The 22197-nt window shown below is 41.5% G+C and overlaps 1 protein-coding gene across 6 annotated transcripts in view; it reads left to right on the top strand.

The window, feature by feature from the left end:
- The window catches only part of RARB (retinoic acid receptor beta), a 776321-nt gene that overhangs the window by 675939 nt on the left and 78185 nt on the right, over window positions 1-22197 (top strand). For all 6 annotated transcript variants that reach the window (XM_058441891.1, XM_058441890.1, XM_058441894.1 and 3 more), the window contains one exon: window positions 4530-4671. In XM_058441891.1, coding sequence (XP_058297874.1) covers window positions 4530-4671 — 142 coding nt within the window. The remainder of the gene's footprint in view (window positions 1-4529; window positions 4672-22197) is intronic.

Here is a 22197-nt window from a genome sequence, read left to right as displayed (position 1 = left end):
CCTATGTAACCTCTAAAGCAGACAGTACTATTGTTTTAGACTTTAAGTATCATCCTTGAATAGGTATAACATGGAAGGAAAAGCAAAATACCATGATTGCCTAGGAGAGGAAGCATCCATGTATGCTTAGATCAGTCAGAGAAGGCTTCTTAGCCAAGTGACCTCATAGAATTTTCCTGGCTTTACTGAGAAAAGGAAGTTCCCAGAAAATGAAAGAGTAACATTACAGTGTCAGCAGTTCCAGAGTTGGTAGCAGAAAACCAGATGTTGTTTTTTTGTTTGTTTGTTTGCTTTTTGAGACGGAGTTTCACTCTTGTTACCCAAGCTGGAGTGCAATGGCACAATCTCAAATCACTGCAACCTCTGCCTCCCGGGTTCAAGCGATTCTCCTGCCTCAGCCTCCCGAGTAGCTGGGATTACAGGCATGCGCCACCACTCCTGGCTAATTTTGTATTTTTGGTAGAGACAGGGTTTCTCCATGTTGGTCAGGCTGGCCTCGAACTCCCGACCCTCAGGTGATCCACCTACCTTGGCCTCCCAAAGTGCTGGGATTACAGGGGTGAGCCACCGCGCCCGGCCAAAAACCAGGTCTTAAGATTTCTAGCCACAATCTCTTGGGATAGTATTGAAACATTCCAACTTCAGTCCAGCACAGATACCTGTCTGAGGCCCTCACAGAGGTGTTACGATGACTCAGTTCTAAGATAAATATAAAAGCCCTCATGATGGTGTCCTTTAAGCCCCAGGCTGGTTTCCAGAAGTTGCTATTCTTGCCCATGCAGGTGGACAATCTCTCTTTCCTTAGTCTGCAAATACCACCTCTTCTTTCGCCAATTTCTTTGCCCACAGAAACTCCCCAAGTGTCACTCTCTAGCTACCCAACTCATCACTTCCTGGTGTGATGACACACTTGGAATCCCAGAAATTTGTGGCTGGAGAGGACCTTCCAAGTAAACTGCCCAATCCCTCATTCAGGAGGAAGAGAGAGCTTAGTTCCAGATGGTTGTGACTTGCTCAAGGCCTCTCAGTGACCATGAGGAGGTTGCAGCCCAGGCGTTCAACTCCTAGTCTAGGGCTCGACCTATCCTACCTCTGCTCTCACCTCTCAGGTTGCTCCGCCAAATGGGACTGAATTTATCCTCTGTACATGCTCAACTTTAGAATCTCCTCTTCTCCACATGTGTCTAACCATCCCTTGGCTTCAATCACTATCCCAAAGTTTGTCCTGAAGTTTGAGGATTCTAATTTTAGGTGGGAAAGATCCATGGCTTTAAATCAGTCACATAGTAAGAAGCTTATTTTTTTCTCTGAATTCCTCAAACAGAAAATCTTGAGGCAGTGCTGATGTGTGTCTCATGCTAGCCAACCTCCCTTTTCAGCAAGAAGTGAGGAGCGCTGGGGCTCCTGGCCTGTAGCGGACACAGTGTCCAGTATGAGTGAAATGACATCTGATTATTGTATTATTTGCATTTCTCTTATTTTATGAGTACCTTCTAATATTGACAGTTGGTCTGGTTTTCCAAGTAAGCCAGAGATAAATGGTTTCCACTTTAAATAGTGTCAAAAATAAAAGGAGGAGTCAACCTAAATTGAAATATTAGCTAAGTAAACTTTAGGTGTATGAGGATAACTGCCCCCACCCCCTACCCGCCGCACCCTCTGGGTCCTCAAAGCAGTGGTCTACAAGGGAGTGAGGTTTATATAACAATTCATAATATCAATGAAGGAGGAGGAGAATTTGTATGATGCAAACCTCTATTCGGCTTGGAGGGCACATCTGTTTACTCAACCCATGTGTAAAAATACCTCATAGCATGTATTTTAGTCAGCAAGTATTCTAGCATGGTGGAAATGATTTACTGAAACTTAGACCTTCTCCTGAAATCCAGCCAAAAATCTGATTTGGAAAACCAAGAAGTCCTGTTTAGTTTCTGCTGTCATTGTTACTGAATCGCACTGACTGGGTAATTAGTGACATATAAAGTTCTTTAATTCTCTAGTCTTCTTTCATTTGAGCATCATGAGATTGTTTTTCTCTCCTTCCTGGTCACTGACTAAGTGTTTGCTGAACTGAATATTTGGTTTGTAATAAATGGAGGGGATCACCTTTGTCCGTACCTCATTTTCTTCCCACATATGTAAAGGACCGTGTCTTCCATTGTGTCGATGTTTCTCGGCAGAAGAGCGACGGAGGTTTCTGTAAACTGAGTTTCTACATCTGGCAGCAGAAAGTGGCCCGCAGTTAGATTTTTTTGTAGGGAAAGATATGTTTTTAGATGACCACTCTGCACAGATTCTGGGAGGATTTCACAGTATTTGTAACCTGTTATTTTAGATTCTAAGCACATTTGTAGTTCCAGTGGCACAAAAATAAACTGTGTTTTCTTGGAAAATGTGTGTGTCTGGGATATGTGACAGGAGTTGCAACCTTAAACAAGATTTCCAGGCACTTATAGTTGAACGATGCCAGTAAAAATATGCTTATTTAGACATTAAAATCCTAGGGTGCCCACGTAAGTATCCTAAGCAACGTGTGTTACGTGAGCATTCTTCGCTAATGTGCTTTAGCTTTGAATGTTCTTAGCTCTGGCTCCTGCAGTGTTAATGTACTGCAGGGAAAGTTGAACTCAGATGGTGGGTCTTAGTTTCTGTTCAACACATTTGATGGTGTGTTTCTTACATTCAAGAGAGTAGTTTCTAGTGTAGGTATAAGTCACATCACAACTGGTAAGGCAGACTCCCTCACTCTTAATACTCATAGCAATGTGGAAGTTTTTCTTGGGCGTTCGGAAGAGAGAAAAGGCAGCAGGTATACCCTTCATCTGTGTATTCAGCAAGCATCACTTGATAATCCATTGTCTGCAAAGCTGTATGTAGAAACGAGGAAGACAAAGAGGAAGTTGGAGACGCTTGCTTCTGGAGCCTGAAGTCTGCTTTATTTCATCGGTGTTTCACAGAAAATCAGGATAAATTGCTTCTTTTGTCAAAATGTGATTTTCAAAAAGTTAAAAAGCAAAAAACTCATTCGAGTATTTAGTAAGCACATGCCAAAAATTTATTTAACTCGTTGATGAAGGGAATAGTAGGATGACAAAGCTGGTTTAAAGGAGGATATGAGAAAGATATTCAGGTAGATAGAAAACAAGAGAGAAAGGAGGGAAGGAAAAGAGAATACCAGAATAAGATTGCAAAGCTAGATACAAAATGGTTCATTTCCTACGGGGCAATAAAACAATAATATTTGGGGTTATTGTTCATCTGGTCAGAAATGTTTCGCACCTACACTAGACAAAAATGATGTGTCATTTGCCAATTTTCTACAGTCTGTATAGAATCTGGGCCCAATCAATAGTAAATAGTAAGTTAAACAAAGTTATATTTCTTGTGAGTGTTAGATGACACTTCGATGGGCTTCTCAGTCAATGCTGTAGTATGTTACTACCCGATAGCGCTTTCTGCGATGATGAAAATATTCTATATATGTGGTGTTTAATATGGTAGCTATGGGCCAGATGTGGTTATTGAGCATTTGAAATGTAGCTAATGTAACTAAGGAACTGAATTCTTAATTTTCTTTACTTTTCATTAATTTTGATTTAAGTAGCCTCATGTGACTAATAGCTACCATGTTGGACGACATAGCTCTAATATGCCATTAAATGGGCAGACACTCATTTTTATTTCTTGTTTCCAATTTTGGATAATTTTTTTAAATTGTATTTTAAATGTTGTGAGAGGAGCTATGTAAAAGAACTCAGAGAAGACTCCTTTGAAAAAACTAACTCTTAAATTAGGCAAATAATTTCTTTTCTTTTTCTTTCTTTCTATTTTTTTGTTGTTGTTGTTGAGACAGAGTCTCACTCTGTCACCCAGGCTGGAGTGCAGTGGCACAATCTCAGCTCAATGCAACCTCTGCCTCCCAGGTTCACACAATTCTCCTGCCTCAGCCTCCCAAGGGCTGGGATTACAGGCGCGTACCACTGTGCCTGCTAATTTTTGTATTTTTTAGTAGAGACAGGGTTTCACCATGTTGGCCAGGCTGGTCTCAAACTCCTTACCTCAAATGATCCTCCTGCCTCAGCCTCCCAAAGTGCCGGGATTATAGGAGTGAGCCACCGCACCCAGCCAATAATTTCTTTTATTGGGTAAAAATCCTCGTATATTGGTTTTCTTGGTAGTGGGCTCATCTGAAATTGTTCTGGTCAGCAAGGGAGCCAGTTATGAAGCTAAGCCTATTTGGAGGGAACCCAACTCTGGTATTTTCAAGGAAATTAGCTTGGAATTAACTTTCCTTTAGAAAGATAATAATGGTCATGTCTAGTTTTGATTAAAAGGGGCTTTTGGGTTTGCAACAAAGGAAGAAACTATTAATATCTCACGAGGATTTTAAGGTTTTTGTAAGTTAACTTTTCTGCTGCCATCACTTCGTTACTCAAAAAGAGCAATTAATGCATTGATAAGGTTGGCTTTGATTTCTGATGAAGCTCATTTGCTTTGCTGAGTTTTCTCTTCTTCTTGCTTGCTTGCAGGGCTTTTTCCGCAGAAGTATTCAGAAGAATATGATTTACACTTGTCACCGAGATAAGAACTGTGTTATTAATAAAGTCACCAGGAATCGATGCCAATACTGTCGACTCCAGAAGTGCTTTGAAGTGGGAATGTCCAAAGAATGTAAGTGGAGTCTCAAAAAACTTTTTCCCTGTTTTCTTTATCTCTGTGGTTTGCTCACCTTCCGCAGTCATGTGGAATTCACACATGACACTAATGAAATCTTGTCAAGGGTAGGTGTGAATAGACATGACATGAAAATGGGGATTGATATGGAGATTTTGAGATGAAACTTGAGTGACAGTTGGTGGAAAGGCAGGAGTTAGGCATCGTGGATGGCAGATTTGTATTCCAAAGCAGTGGCTAACTCACTGTGGATCCCACAGCCATTAGCGTAACTCAAGCATATTACACAGTCACATGGTGACTCCATTTCCCCTATCTTGACAATGGGTATAAGGATTTTCGCCTGTATCGGTGAGGATAAGATAAAATAATAGGCACGAATGTTAACAGTAGTCATAATTTGCCCTTTTTTAGGGGAGAAAGATTGTATAACTTGTGGAAGAAACATTTCAAAATCTGAGACACTGGCATTTTTCCAAACTTGATTTAGTTTTTCTTCTCCATGCCATCTTTTCCAAACAATAATGCATTTTATTAATGCAAAAGATATTTTTAAAATACATTAAAAATTGGCTACTGTTCCGTAAATATCTGATGATGGGGATTTGAAACATACAGGCTTTAGTATAAAAAGAGTATATACGCACTGCAACAAATTTTGCTCTTTCTCTATTTGATGTGTACAAATGTAGGGAATAAGAAAGTATTAGGTGGGTGGCTTGGCTCAAGCAGGCGTAGGGAGGTCATGGGGATATGTGCCCAGTGATGCTCTTGTGGGACTGCTGCTCTTCCTGTCACTCCATCATGGGGGGATTTTGGTGATGGCGTGCTGTGCACATGTGAGCAGTGGGCTGGGTGCTGCGTGGGGACCCTAGATATACCTGATACATGGCTACTGCCCTCCAAGAGCATGGGACAAAGAGCCAGGCACCCCAACCATGATCCTCTAATGGAGTTGGAGGAATTACATTATGAATCAAGGGCTCTTAGATTTTGGAACTGGGAAACGTGACCCTTGGGTGAAAACTGATTGAAGAGGGAAAGCCCCTATAGCCAACCAGAGGCATTGCTCTGAGGGTGCTCAGCTGGGAAACTTGCCCTCTGCTGGGAGCTATTGCTCAGGGATTGTAGCAGATGTTTCTTGGTAGCCCACCCAGATATCTTTCCTAATTGTACTGCTGCCCCTTCACCTTTCCTAACTGTACTCAGATTACTCAGATTTTAGTTTTCTTTTTTACCCCTTAGGTTTCAATGTTTCCGAGAAAGCTTCAGGGCTGGGATCCACTTGGTCAATTAAAGCCAATCAGCATATTTTATGTTCCAGCCGCATGTGCGAAGATATGTAACCTAGGCTGGTTCAATGACAGGGAATTCAAGACTCGTGTGTAGAATATCAGGACAGGAGTGCCCTTCCCTCCATGCATGTGAACAAGGAAACAGGTAGCCACAAGTATACCTGGTGGCCATCCTCCAATCCCCAGGGAAGTCAGCTGTAGGACAAAGCATGCACTGTAGATGGAAAAGTGGAAAGATAGAAATCAAGCCCTTAATAGCACCATCGAATTACTGAACCAGCCAACCCTATGAAACCACTGCCTCCAGGTCATTTTGTTATATCTGCCAAGAAGAACCCATTATGGCTTTTGGAATGAGTGTCTTGTTAATACTTAGAGTCCTCATGAATGAGAATGGGCTGGGTCATCAGACAGGAAAGCATCCTGCATGTGCCATTCCTTCTGGGAAGTTCTTTTTCATTTGGGCAGTTCCATCTGCAGATCATGGGTCACTTGGCCACATTTCATCCAGTTCCTTTCCCTCCCTCCAAATTTTAGAGCCGTTGAGTTACCCAGAATCCATACATTTGAAGATAGGAAACTAACATTCAATTGGCTCAGCCTCTAAATCCTACCACTGAAGAGAAAAGCATGATAACCTGAAATAGCCAGATTATTCCTATGTGTGAGACTCACAGGATGATCTCCTACTGCTCCAGTTTTGGTCTGATGTGCTGTAGACATGGATCTCACACGGCATTTCTGTGGGAGAATTTCAGTTCGGGCTGAAATTATAAATGAGTAAGCCAGATGTGGACTCAGGGAAAATCAGTACTTTTGCATTATTCTGTGTGGGCTAGAGACCCATTTCCTGCTTACATTACTTAAAACCCATATCCTGCTGCTCTGTAAAAACTGGCAGCTTGGTTGGCAATTAAAAAAAATAATGTTTACACCCACAGGAAAACTCTAGCATCAGCCCTCAAGGAGCTTATCACCTTAATTAGATTTAAAAATATAGAAATGGGAAGAAAATGGGATCATTATGTCCAAGTACACAAAAATAAATATATTTTTGTTAGAAGGAAATTGAAGGGAAAGAAATAAACACTTGGAATATAGAGATTGAGAGTCTAATTGGATATTTTTAAAGTTGAAACAGAAGGAAGCAGGCAAATATGAGAATCAGTAACCAATTATACCACAGTATAAGCAACTGAAATGAAACCAAGAATAATAGATACTCATAGAATGTTAGAAGTGAAAAGGGATCTTAGAGATTGATTTTCACTCACCTCTCTCATTTGACATACAAGTACACTAGGGCTCAGAAAGATGACACGGTTTTCCCAGCAGTCCCAACTGGCTGAAGACATAACCAAGACTGCAGTGAAGTCGGCCACCTCTCCTCCCCATGCCTTCTCTGCAATAGCAAGATTAGCAAGATTCACATTCCATTCTAGCCATAGGACATGTCAGTTCATCTGTATGTGTCAGAATCCTTTAGATGAGAGTGATAGAAAACCCAGCTCAAACTGGCTTAAGCTACAAAACTCTATGCATGTCACTGAAAAGTCCAGAGTAATATGCTGGATCCAAGGGCACATGTTTGTTTTCGGGGCATTGTTTCTCTTTGTCTCTCACAGCGGATTTTTGCTGTGCTGGCTTCATTCTCAGGAAGATTTTCCCCATGTCTAACAAAGAAGGGCACTAACAGCTCCAGACTGTTAATCTATTGACCCAGCAAAAAGAGAGACTATTAGATCCCGATTGTTCCATCAAAGCCTAGGGACAGATTCTCATTGGCCTAACTTGGGTCATGTGCCCCTCTATGAACGCGTTGCTTTGGGCAGGGCATTGCTTTGGGCGGGGGATAGAATATTGTGATTAGCCAGGTCTGGATCATGTGTCAATATCTACAGCCCAGGATTGAGGTTGACTTCACCCAAACCATGAGGGTGGGGAGTGTGGAAGAAAATGTTCCTCAGAGGGGAATCAGAAATACAGGAGGCAAAAACGACCTCATGTCCACCATGATTTGTCAGGTCCCACAGTGGTGTTCCCAAGGCATTCTTCTTTATGCTGTGGGAGAAAAAAAGAAGGATAAAACTGAGAAAATTTAAGAATCATTATAGTAATAGCTAACTGGACAAGGTATTTTCTATGTGCCAAATATTACATTAACCCCCTTTTATTTTTTTTATTTTTTTTGTCACCCAGGCTGGAGTGCAGTGGCGTGATCTCAGCTCCCTGCAACCTCCACCTCCTGGGTTCAAGCGTTACTCCTGCCTCAGCCTCCCAAGTAGCTGGCATTATAGGCATCTGCCACCATGCCCAGCTAATTTTTGTATTTTTAGTAGAGATGGAGTTTCATCATGTTGGTCAGGCTGGTCTTGAACTCCTGACCTCAAGTGACCCACCCACCTCAGCCTCCCAACATGTTGGGATTACAGGCGTGAGCCACTGCGCCTGGCCTGCATTAACCACTTTTAATGCTTTATCGCATTGATCCTTATAACAACCCTATGAGATAGATTAGTTACAATTCCTCCTTCCCAGTTCCCACCGTTTTTTTGGCAGATGTGGAAGCTGAGACACAGAGACATTAATTTACTCAAGGTAACATGGTTAGTAAGGGGCAGTGCTGAGATTTGGAACCAGGCAATTTGATGAGAAAGTCTATATTCAAACTGAAATATATTCTGCGTGGCGTAGGAAGCAGCGTTTAAAACTCCGAGTTCCTTTTTTCCACTCTATTTTATTGCCAGTGGTTAATAAAACAATAACCATACTCTGTGCTCTATATTAGAGATGTATCCCCTAGAAAATAATGTGCAAATTTAATTTTTATAGATCAAATTTGATTTTACCTGTGCAAGGGGATTTACAAGTAAAAGAAATCCTTTCATGTGGCCTACCAGAACAGTATGCTTATTTCTTCATTTTTTTTTTTTCTGTTTTGTAAATGCTACTGGGTATACCTTGTATTTTCCAAGGGTTTACAGAACTAGGGAAGCCTTTTTGCAGAGAAATAGCTATCTGTCAAAGCATAGAATTTGAACATGGTAATGGCAAGTGAAAAAAAACTCGAATTTTAGCAGCATTCTAAAGGTGGTACAAGAATTTATGAAGAATTGGAGAAGGAGGCAAAGGAAGCAAACTGACTCAAAGTTGAATGATGAACTTCTACTGGTGGCGTGGGAGGTTTGTAATGATGTCAGAAGAGAAAAGCATGCATGGGGCAAAGCCCTGAAATAAAAAGAATTAATGAAAAAGAGAAACAATAAATGAAGGCATAACATTTGGATTATGAAAGAAATGTCCAAGACAAGCTTATGATATATATAATAGCTAATGGTCCATGATGGGAAAGAAGAGTTAAGATGATACTGTTTAGAAACCATGGGAGTAAAGCCCTAGAAAGCCTGATCATATGCATTTAAGTCAGTTACAGAAATTCAAATGAATAGTTCAGATCTTTAAGCCAAAGGTCAGCCAACCATTTTTTAAAAGAACCAGCTCTTCAGGCATGGTAGCGCGCCCCTATAATCCCAGCTACTCAGGAGGCCAAGGCAGGAGAATCACTTGAACTTGGGAGGCGGAGGTTGCAATGAGTCGAGATCACGCCATTGCACTCCAGCCTGGGTGACAGGGTGAGACTCCGTCTCAAAAAAAAAAAAAAAAAAAAAGAACCATCTCTTTTTTAAAAGATGTTTGAAATTTTAGGAAATATTTTTGAGGCCCTGTGCAGTAGCTCACACTTGCAATCCCAACAATTTGTGAGAAGGAGATGGGAGGATCTCTTGAGACCAGCCTGGGCAACGTGGCAAGACCCCAACTCTACTAATTTTTTTTTTTTTGAGACGGTGTCTCGCTCTGTCGCCCAGGCTGGAGTGCAGTGGCAGAATCTCATCTCACTGCAAGCTCCGCCTCCTGGGTTCACACCATTCTCCTGCCTCAGCCTCTCCGAGTAGCTGGGACTACAGGCGCCCGCCACCACGCCCGGCTAATTTTTTATATTTTTTTTTTTAGTAGAGACGGGGTTTCATCGTGGTCTCGATCTCCTGACCTCGTCATCTGCCCGCCTCAGCCTCCCAAAGTGCTGGGATTACAAGCGTGAGCCACCGTGCCCAGCCAAATTTTTTTTAAAAATTAGCTGAGAGTAATGGTGTGGACCTGTGGTCCCAGCTTCTCAGCTAACTGGGAGGCTGAGGCAGGAAGATCACTTGAGCCCCGGAGGTTGAGGCTGCAGTGAACCACTTTCATGCCACTTCACTCCAGCCTGGGCAACAAACAGAGCAAGACCCTGTCTCAAAAAAAAAAGAAAATATTTGTCCCTGTCTCCATTACTTAACTCTGCCATTATAGCGCAAAAGTAGCCATGGAAAATATAAACAAACAAGTGTGGTTATGTTCCAGTAAATCTTTATTTACAAAAGCAGATGAAGGGCTAGGTTTGGCCCACAGGCCATGGTTTGCCGATGTCTGATTTCAGTGGCTCATCCAGTGGCCAAGGATGCCACTTAGGGCTGCTCTGTGATCCCATCCTATGCTTCTCTCCTACCAGTAGACCTACCCAGCTTCCAGCCACACTGCACCATGCTGACTTATCAGCCGTATGTCTCCATTTTTCTGAGGATTCACCTCCTTCTCCATCAATTGAACCCCAGGAGCCTGATGAAATGTCATTTCCTCTTTGAAGCCTCCCCTAAGCCTCATTCCACACTCTAGGCAGAATTATTCATTCTTCCTTCCCCAACCCCGTTTTCTCACAGTGCTTTGCACAAAGCTCCATGAGCCGCAAACTTATTATATTATACAGATAGTATGATTCTTCACACACCAGTGAGTCTCCCTGCCTGGATTATAAAACTCCTAAAAGGCATGCATCCTGTCTTTCTCACCTTGTAGCCCCTGAACATAGCATGAAGCTTTGCTCAGTGAAGTTAGATTGATCAAGTGGTTAAATGTGACCAGTTTTAAAGGCAAACCCATCTTCTCCCTGGCTTTACTTTCTGAAAAGTTGTCAGAGGCAAAACAATTCTAGGTGTGTTTTCAAATCATAGTCATTCGTTTATCTGCTAGGGGCCCAGAACAAGTTATTCAACTTATTTGAGGCTGTGTTTTCTATCTGGATGAGAGGAACATTGGTATTGACTAACAGCCCAGGCGTGACATGAGAATTGATGCTTTTAATCCTGTTTAGACAGCAGTGTTTCCATAAGCTGCTTTCTCTTCCCAGTTCCCTCCCCCAGAAGACATTAGATCTTCTAGGGCTTTTGCTAGTGAAAAAGGCTGAGCTGAGCAGGTGTCTTGGGTAGTTGTGCATGGCAGAAGCCCAGTTAAGAGGGAGAAACAAAGATGGACATGTATTTGGGTTTGGACCTTACTTTTGCCAAACCTTAGCTATCAAAGAAGGGGGTCCAGGGATAGGGGAGGCACTGGGGTCAGGAGGTCAAAAGGAAAATGGAAGACAAGAATTAGGCCAGAATTATGACTCGGGTGCTGTGAGGAAGGGACAGTAGTATACCCTGGATGCCCCTGAGGTTAGGCTAGGTTCCCATGGGTCACTGGCCTCCTCCAAGACTGGGTGCCTCCACCGTGTGTCTAACAAAAACACCATGGAAGGTACTGTTGCCGCCACTCCCTCATTCTGGTTCCTTTCTTTCTGAAAACCACTGGCCGTGAATTCACACAGGGAGCCTCTTTGTATTGCTCTTTGAGGTTATGTTTATGTGCTCATGCCCTTGAGTGATGGGCAAAACATGTCTTTGATTTTGTTTGAGAATGCTTTTTAACGTTTATTTCACAGCATTTTTTTCCTATGACGGTTTCATAAGTGTATTTGTAGAATAGAGCAATTGAATAATCTCTGAATTTAAGAGTCCCTAAGCACTCATTGACACCTTCTCATTTGGGGCATATTGAGCTTAAAAACAGCTTTTCATGAAGTCTCTAAATTCCAATTTATACTTTAGACATGAACGTCCCCATGGGTCGATTGGATGGAATGAATGTGCTTTGTACGGACACTTAGATACTTCTGTGGGAGGATTTTGTTGCTCTGTGTTTCTCTCATTTCCCCTTTACTGTTAAACTTAGATTAAAACAAACCTTTTGGACTAAAGGCACTTAACCTCAGTTAGAATCACCTTTGCTTGTGCACAAATTATATTGATGTGCTCATTGGTTCTACTGCTGGATTTTACTGGCTTAATAACAGGGAAATTCATATTGTAGGTTGCCCTGTGTAGTTGGGAAATTACATAAAAATCATCATCAGGGCACTTAATGTCTTTCTAATTTTAGTTTATTTCTTCATTTGTTCCCATGTTAGATCCCAGCCTGTTACTTTGCTTCCAGGGTTCACTGTGATCGTTTTGTTCTGTTCACCAGAGACTACCATTAACCCCCACCTTCTCTTCTCGCTCTGTGGCACGCAAATCTCTGAAGAGCCCCCCAAAAGTAAGCGAAAGGCTGGAAACTTCCTACTTTTATATCTAAAAATGTCCTAGAAGCTGGAAAATAAAAATCTGCTGCCCCTTTCTACTTGCCAGATATGAATATTTGCCTGCATCTGTTTAGGAGATTTAAAAAAAAAAATTATGTTAGGGTACCAGCAGCCCGGTGATGTCAGTGCCACTGTGGAACTCAAAGCCCATTAACACTCAGACTGCAAAGGAAGTATTAAAATTCCTTCAGCTTTACTAATACATTTGTCCCCACTGCCTGTCTCCTGGAGAGGGGACACTCAGTACATTCTCACCTTAGAAAAATGAGAAATTTCCATTACACAATAGAACAGCACAGGGGAAAGAACAAAGGGCTTTGAAGTTAGCCTGAGCTGAGTTCAAATGCAGCCCTCGCCTCTAGCTGTCTCAACTTGGGCACATGGCAAAATTTTGCTTCACGTGAAATGAACTAACCCATTGTGTGGAGATTATCACAGCAATGTTGCAGGATTGTTTTGTGGATTGGGCCTCATGGGGTAATGCATTTAGCACCGTGCCTGGCACACAGTAGGTGCTGAATGAGAGTGGTTCTCTGCTACTGCTTCTTTTGGTAACACAGTTTGGTTGCCACTGTTGCTGCTGCCATAGCTGTGTTTTATTATAGCTACAGCCTTGATTATACTTCAGGAGAAAAGTTAAAAGTAGAGGCTCTATTCATTTTGAATTGTTTAGAACACCACAGCTTAGAAGTGCAGCTCCAAATATTATGTCACAGCCTTAAAAATAAAGCTTGCAAGCATGATTTCTAAAATAAATATCCACCTTTCTTGGCTACTTAAACCGGGAGCCAGATGGCTCATTTGCCCAGAGATGCCGAGACATGTGTAATCAGAGAATGGGAGAGTATCCTGCTATCCTGGAACCCAACTCCATGGAGAAAACTGAACTGGGGTTGTTAGAAAGGACGCCTGGCCCCCTTCCTTCCTCAGTCAGCTCAAGGTGAGGCCATCAGGGTCTTCCAGCAGTGCTGAGCCCAAGCTAAATCACCACAGAGGCAAAGTTGCCCTTCCCCTTCCCCACCCTCCCAGCAGCTTCCTTTCTTTCCTCATCTGGTGCCTTCCATCTCTCCTCTGCCTTATTTGGGACTCTGTGGCCTGCCTTCCTCCATATCCATCATGTTCCTTCTCCCAATCAACTCCTATCCACCCTGTGGCCTCCTCAGCAAGACTGCTTTTGCTGTTAGCCACCTGAGAGGAAAGCTGGGGAGGACATCAGTGTTGCTGTGGTAGTTCATGGTCATGAGGGGCTTTACTAATGGCAACAGCCCCAAGATTGCAGGTTATCCCATGCAGCAGACAGGACAGGAATCATATTCTGATTCAATTTCCTGAGATTGAGAGAGGGCAAGAGACCTGCCTGAGGTCATACAGCTGGTGTACACCCATGGGTCTTAATTCTGATTCCCAGCATCCTTTCAACTCCCCTTTGCTTCTCTAAACAGTGAAGTTCTTACACACATTTAAAGCTACACAGTTTTCAGTATCTTCACCTGTATTCGCTCCCAAATCAAATATTCTATAATTACAGACCAGGCACAGTGGCCCACACTTGTAATCCCAGAACTTTGGGAGACTGAGGTGGGTAGATCGCTTGAGGTCAGGAGTTTGAGACCAGCCTGGGCAACACAGTGAAACCCTGTCTCTACTAAAAATACAAAAAATTTAGCCAGGCATGGTGGTGGGCCTCTGTAATCCCAGCTACTCTGGAAGCTGAGGCACAAGAATTACATGAACCCTGGAGGCAGAGGCTGCAGTGGGCCAAGATCGAGCCACTGCACTCCAGCCTGGGCAACACCGCAAGACCCTGTCTCAAAAAAAAAAAAAAATCTATAATTATATATGTGGTTTGATTTAACATGTATACTAGTTTAATGCAGTATTTCCCTAAGTGTAAACTGCACACTGTGATATGAAATGTAATTTTAGGGAATATCAAACTTGGCATAAGATAATATTAACTCATTTAATGATAAAGTTTTTCCTTTTCAATATTTATTGTCTTTTTATTACCAATGAGAAAAATCTCAGTTTGATGCCAATACAGCCTTAATTAATATTTCTTGAATCTCTGCTAATCTGTCTTTTTAACAGAGAGAGGATGGCAACAATACCTAGGTAGGACTGAATTGTATTTATTTCAGAGGTCTGCAAATTTTCTTAAAAGGCCAGGCAGTAAATATTTTAGCATCTGCAGGCCATTTGGTGTTTTTTTGCAACTACTCAACTCTACTATTGCAGCTTCAGAGCTTCATAATTGAGCATGGCTTTGTTCCAATAAAACTTTACAAACACGGGCAGTTGACCTGAAAACCCTGTTTATTTTTTGTTTTTTGTTTTGGTTTGTTTTTTTGAGACGGAGTTTTGCTCTGTTGCCCAGGCTGGAGTGCAGTGGCACGATCTCGGCTCACTGCAAGCTCCGCCTCCTGGGTTCACGCCATTCTCCTGCCTCAGGCTCCCAAGTAGAGTAGCTGGGACTACAGGCGCCCACCACCATGCTCTGCTAATTTTTTGTATTTTTAGTAGAGACGGGTTTCACGGTGTTAGCCAGGATGGTCTCAGTCTCCTGACCTCGTGATCCACCCGCCTCAGCCTTCCAAAGTGCTGGGATTACAGGCGTGAGCTACCGCGCCCAGCCAACCCTGTTTATTTTTTACCCTACCTTTCTATTTATGGCAAATGACACCCCTTTCCCCTTTATAGTAGTAATACAAACATTTCCTCTAAATTTTATTTAAGAAAAAAATCAATTGAGACAGAAATCATAAGTGTAGAGCAGCAGCCTGTGAATATGTGCAAAATTGTGAAGGCAGTGCTTCAAAGGACTGAAGCTTGAGAAACACTGGTTTTATATGTTCTTGTATCTTAGGAATAGAAGCAGAGTCTGCAGCTGTGGCCTGAGCCCTCTGAGAGTCTCTATAGTGCCTCAGTTGCTGGTCAAATCCCACTGACATGCCCCTGCCTTGCTGCCTGCCGCTAACCCTTCCTCACATGCTGAACTCTGTGCACAACGTGAGGGTGGGAAGGGGGGTCTTGCTTTTTTGCATCCTCAAGGTTTAGACCTTTCCCGATAAAACAAAGGGTCAATGAATGGGTGGATCTGTCACAGTGGATTTTAAGCATCTGGGGGAACTGATGGAGGGATGCAGTATGCGGCTTAAAGCCTGGACTTAAGGGGCAGTCAGATTCATACCCCAGCCCACCACTTACTTAGCTCTGTGTGATCTTGGGCAGGTCACTTAACATCTGTGTGCACCAAGCTGCTTGTCTGTAACATGAAGAGAGTAATAGTACCTACTTCATGTGGCTATTGTGAGAAGGAAATGAATTAATATATGGCAGGGGCTAAAAAGAGTACTTAGCTAAGCGTTAGCTCCTGTTACTGTTCCAGTATCTGTTATGATACCGAGCCATCCTGGTCTCTAAAGATTGGTGTATTCGTTCATCAGTGGTCCTTAGTGATTGCACAGGACAGCTAATGCTCCTTCCAGCCCAGTGGTCCCTTTACTCAAAACAGGAAGTACATGTCCTTGGGACTCAAATCTACCCCCACAAAGCAAGGTGATGGGTAGATGGGGCCAGAAGCAGTTTCAGCTCTGAGCCAGGTGATCTGATGTTGGAATTCATGGCACATCATCGCTTACAGAATCAACTCCAAATGTCCAAATGTGTTAGCATGGTCAGAGAGCCCTGCACAGCTGCCCCAGCCTGCCCAACACTGATCTCTTGTCATGCGCCCCCAAATGTGCCATGCACTAGCCATCACTAGCCACTCGGTGTCCCCTCATGTGACACAGCATCCTTAGGCTATGCCTGCTGTTTTCTCTGCCTGCAATGCCTTTCCCTCCCTACTCCTCCTTGAAGCCACCTTCTTCCTAAATGAGCAGGCATGCACACATACACGCGACACACTTTTCTAACAGCAAGGAGTGTGTGTGGGTCACTCTAGCCTCTCCATGCTATGATGTGTTAGTGGCACCTCTAGCGAGATGACTTTCAGAGTCAAACTGCTTTTTGGAAGGTCCAGGAGATTTTGGTGTCTGTGTGTGTGTATATGTGTTGAGAGAGGGAAAACTCATCACACAGGAGGTCCCTCACTGGCTGAGGGTGCTTCAAGGACAAGTATGGAGTTTGGTTTTTATTTATGTCTTTAATTGTGAGCCTAGTGCCTAGTTCCAGATATTTCTGGAATGAATTGAAAGCAAAGGGTATGGCTGGATGTGATGGCTCATGCCTGTAATCCCAGTACTTTGGGAGGTGGATCACAAGGTCAGGAGATTGAGACCATCCCAGCTAACATGGTAAAACCCCATCTCTACTACTAAAAAAAAAAAAAAAAAAAAGCCGGATGTGATGGCATGCGCCTGTAATCCCAGCTACTCAGGAGGCTAAGGCAGGAGAATCGCTTGAACGTGGGAGGCGGAGGTTGCAGTGAGCTGAGATCGCGCCACTGCACTCTAGCCTGGACGATAGACCGAGACTCCATCTCAAACAAGAAAGAAAGAGAGAGAGAGAGAAAGAAAGATGGAAGGAAGGAAGAAAAGAAAAGAAAGAAAAGGGTACTTAAGGACTGGGGATTCTGAATCAGGAACTTCTGTCTGATCTTTCCAAGAGTTAAGAAATTTGAACACGTGGACTTCAAGTGAAATACAAGCCCAAGAAAACATTAGGTCTTATTGATATCATGAGCCCATTTTTGCCTTTCCCATTCTGCCTCCTTTCCCACTTTGCACCATATGAATGATAGCATGTTACCCCTTTCCTGACATGACATCCCAAAGCTGTTTTTTCCATGGTGGATGTAAACAGATGAAGCTTGTAAATAGGTCCTAACAGAGATTTACTTTCTCTCAAAACTACACACACACACACACACACACACACACACACACACACACACACACACACAAACACACACACACATATATTTCATCAAATCGATCATTTGTTAAGGTGCACTATTATTTTATATACCACTAAAAGGGAAAACGATGCCTATTAAACCAAGACACACTCAGATTGTAAGACAGGTGGCAATTTCAGAAAGGGGGAGAGGAAGGGAGAGAGGGAGAAACCAGATATCTGGTTTCAACCCTGCAAGAAAAAAGGAAGCGCCTTACATTCTAAACTGGAAACATTGTATGTTTTCATCTTGAGCTATTTTTTATTCTGCTTTAAATAGACATTGATAAAACCTTAGTGCCCAAAGACAATCCCCAGCAAAGAGAGTTGGCTGAATAAATATGCAAGTGCTTCTAAAATAGCTGGCAGAGAGCCCTTTGTTTGGAAACAAATGTCTCCCTAAATATAGCAAGCCGAAATTCTCCTGCAGTCCCTGTGTTCTGGAGCAATGAACGTGGCCCTTTAAGTACCTTCTCCCAGTGACAGCAATTCTCAGGAGAGTGGCTGCCTAAATCACTCAGTAAATCCTTGCATAGAGTACAGTCTGGAATTTGCTCTTCCTGGAGTGGTATCAAGCACTTAAACTCTATCTCTTCTCCCTCTGCTATCACAAAATATTAACTATCGTGGTTAGGTTATTTCTTTCATCCTTCCCCCTTTACAGCTGGAAAACAAAGAGTTGAGCAATTATCTAATGAATTAGATTAATGAAGACAGGCATCTTTTAGCACTGGGACCAAGCAAAGCAAACACCCTGTTTTCTCAGGAGAAGGAATATTTTTGTCCAAAATACACACTTGATTGTTCCGACACTTCATTTTACCAAGCGTAAAATACCTCCATGATTAAAAAAAAAAATCTGCTCCTTTCATTTTCAAAATGATTTTAGGACACAAGTATTTTATTAATATTGGAAAATGCAACTCCTCCATTTTTCTTTGCTTGTTTTTTTTTGGGGGGAGGGGATTATAACATCAGTTGGTGTTACTTGTAAACAATATTTTGGTTTAGCAACATTTTTTAAATCTTAAAATAAAACTAAGGAGCTTCACTAGTGTTTCAAAATGGACCCATTTAGGAGCCAGTCATGATATGGCCCTTCCAAAGGGAAAGATAAAAGTTGCTTCTAGTAAACTCTGTCGACTCAAGGGATTTAAGGAGGACAGGAAGAGAATCAAGTGAAAGGTAGTAAGTGAAGGAGTCCCACTTTATGTCCTGAAAGTGTCCAGACACAATGTTTGAATAGTTTTAAACTGAATGGAAACTTGGATATTATGTCCTTGGACTTTCAGCTCTCAGAAATCTGAAAATATGCAGTCTCAGAATGTACTCCTACCCTACTCTAATGGATGCAGTGAGTGAGCTATTTCAGGAAGAAAGGCATCAGGGCTTCCTCCTGTCTCTTGGGGCTGAGCAAACTCTTGGAGATGGCCTTCCCCACATTCCTAAGGATAATAACGGTGTCCAGGTCTATGGAGTGCAAAGCCCCATTTTGTTTTTACAAATAGTGCCTTCTGTGTGGTATTGTATTCCTTAAAAATAGAATTGCATCCATCAGATTGAAGTGTGGTGCTTTACTCCACCAGAATGGCTGACACTAAAAGGACTGACAATAGCAAATGTTGGTGAGATGTGAAGCAACTGGAACTCTCACGTGTGGCTTGTAGAAGTATAAATCAAGCCAAAGTTTGGAAAACTCTTTGGCAGTATCTCCTAAAGCTAAACATACCAATATGACTAAGTAGTTATATTCCTGGGAACATACTCAATAGAAATGAGAATATGGGCCCACCCAACGACACATACAAGAATGTTCACGCAGATTTATTGATAATAGTCCAATCCTGGGGGAGAGGGGGAACAAACCCATATGTCTGTCAACAGTAGAATGTGTAAATAAATTGTGACATATTCAACATGGAATATGCTTAGTAATAAAGAACTAACAGCATGGATAAACTCAAATGACATTGAGTGAAAGAACTTAGAATAAGAGACAAGAAACAGTCTATATTATTCCATTTGTTTAAAGATTTAAAATGAGCAAAACTTGTCTACATGATAACGAGAATGGTGGTTACCCTCAGAAAGGAGGTATTGACTCGAAAGAGCCACATGGAATCCTTGTGGGGTGCTGGACATTCTAAACTTTGATATGTACATACAAAACTATGTGTGTTTTTTATACCTCAGTGAAAAAGAAAAAGATTAAAATATGGAGTAGTGGAATGGCTGTTTCTTCCTGTGCATAGAGAAACTGTGTTATCATCAAGAAGAGTAATACCTCTCATTAGAAGAATCTTCCTTCCTGTTAATACCTTAAAATTTCTTCAGGCAGTGTTTTAACATCTTGACATTTTGCCTTTTCCTCTGGTTTGAGACCCTTTTCACTTCAGCTCTGAATGTGTAAGGAGCACCAGAAATGCACTATGAGCCATGATCTACTCCTAGTTCCCTGAGTATGGTTATCTAATACCCCAAATTGCATCAACTCACCTAACTAGCTTTTTCTTTTAGGGCTATGCACTCCAAATTAACAGCCCAGGGATTTCTTTACAACCTGTTACATTTGAAAAATTATTTTACCCATCAGATAATAAACAGCTAAAAAAAGTTAATGTAAGAATTATTATTGCTAGGTTGAATTATCAGTAGTGGCAGTAAGTTCCTTTTAGAAATATAGTGTTCAAAATGTGATTTATGAACTTATGTGGATTCCAGTTTAATAATTAGCTAATTATTCTTTTTTCCATAATTAAAAAAAGCAAGGTGCTTTATATTTTGATTCATTCATTAAAGGGAACTGGGTCTTCAAATGAATAATCAAATTGAGACTGGCTTAGGGAAGTTAACAAAAAGTTGTGGCTGATACAATAGGCAACCTAGTTTAAAAAAAAAAGCCATCAGAGTAATTTATTTGTGAGTTCTAAATTTATCAAAGGTTCATCTTTATTTCCTCGTCTTTTTTTTTTTTTTTTTTGAGACAGAGTCACACTCCGTCACCCAGGCTGGAGTGCAGTGATGCAATCTTGGCTCACTGCAATCTCTGCCTCCTGGGTTCAAGTGATTCTAGTGCCTCACCCACCCAAGTAGCTGGGATTATAAGCATACACCTCCACACCCAACTAATTTTTGTATTTTTAGCAGAAATAGGTTTTGCCATGTTGTCCAGGCTGGTCTCAAACACCTGGCCTCAAGTGATCAACCCACCTCCCCCTCCCAAAGTGTTGGGATTACAGGTGTGAGCCACCGTGCCCAGCCTCCTTGTCCTTTTTATTTTTACTTTTTAAAAGTGTTTAATATATACTGATGGCAGAAAAGAAAGCAGCAAAAATGACAAATTCTTCCCTAATGCCAGTTTGCAGAGTACGAGCAATTAATCCAGCATTCGAAATTTAGACATAAAGACATACAACTTGTGGTTTCATGAGGTGATATTTAACAAGTTGATTTAAAATATGTAATGTCACTTCTAAAATATCAAAACTAATGGGGTTGGTTATCTCTGCAAAAGCAAATATTAGGAAACCCTCACCCTCTTTATAGAAATATATTTATCTCTTGTTGCTATCTTCAATGAATACAATAAGGCTTACAAAAGTATTGTGAAAAAAATGACAACTCAACAGTAAAAAGATAAATAGCTCAATTTTAAAATGTGCAATGGATTTGAGTAGACATTCCACCAAAGAAAATATAGAAATAACTAATAAACACATGAAAAGATGCTCAACGTCTTTAGTCATCATGGAAATGCAGGTCAAAACCATGATGAGATGCCGCTTCACACCCATTAAGAGGGCTGTAATAAGAAAGACGAGCAATAACAAATGTTAGGAAGATGTACAGAAATTTGGACACTCGCACACTGCTAGTGGGATCATAAATGGTACATTGCCACTATGGAAAACAGTTTGGCAGTTCTTCAAGAACTTAAACAGAGAGTTATTATGGGACCCATTCATTTTACTCCTAAGTATATACTCAAGAGAAATAAAAACATGTATCCACACAGAAACTTGACAGAAATGCTCATAGAAGCATTATTCATAAATAGCAAAAAGCTGAAACACCCAAATATGCATTAATTGATGAATAGACAAATAAAATATGATATATCCTTACAACAGAATATTTTTCATCCATAAAAAGGAATGAAATATTGATACATGGTATGACATGGATGACCTTTGAAAATATTATGCTAAGTGAAAGAAGCCAGACACAAAAGGCCCCATATTCTATGAGATCACCCACACAAAATGTCCAGAAAGGGCAAATCCATAGAAACACAAAGTAAATTCGGAGCTGCTAGAAGTTGTTGAGCAGTGGTGAATGGGAAGGGCTGCTAATGGAAATATCCTGGGCTTAGATGGTAGTGACTGTTTCACAATTTGTGAAATTTGTGAATATATTAAAAACCACTGAATAACACATTTTAAAAGGGCAAATTTATAGCATTTGAATTGTATCTCAATTTTAAAAAACAGGTGATTTTAAAATGTTAGGTTAATTGATGTAAGGGAAAATATAAAAATAAACCTTGGAGTCAGATTCGTATACTAAGTTGTGTATGTGCTAGATGAGGGCTCTTATTTGGTAAAAATTGTTTCTGGTAGTCAGAGCTAATAGGCGACAAGGTCAGTGACAAGACTGTCAGTGTCCACAAGAGGAAAACAGCCTTGTTGTTCAGAAGAATCACAGATTTTCTAGATACTGATGTTTGAGATGAATGTTTCCCACCGGACTTTATAAAGTGAGTACTGGGAGACGTCATTTAGGATGTCCTTGACATTTTTCGTTGCTCTTCCTCAGGACATCCCTCCAGGTAGTTATTCA

Source organism: Hylobates moloch, unplaced genomic scaffold (assembly GCF_009828535.3).
Source record: "Hylobates moloch isolate HMO894 unplaced genomic scaffold, HMol_V3 SCAFFOLD_8, whole genome shotgun sequence".
Lineage (NCBI taxonomy): Eukaryota > Metazoa > Chordata > Mammalia > Primates > Hylobatidae > Hylobates > Hylobates moloch.
Note: the sequence above shows the minus strand (reverse complement) of the source record. Positions and strands in the feature narration are given on the sequence as shown.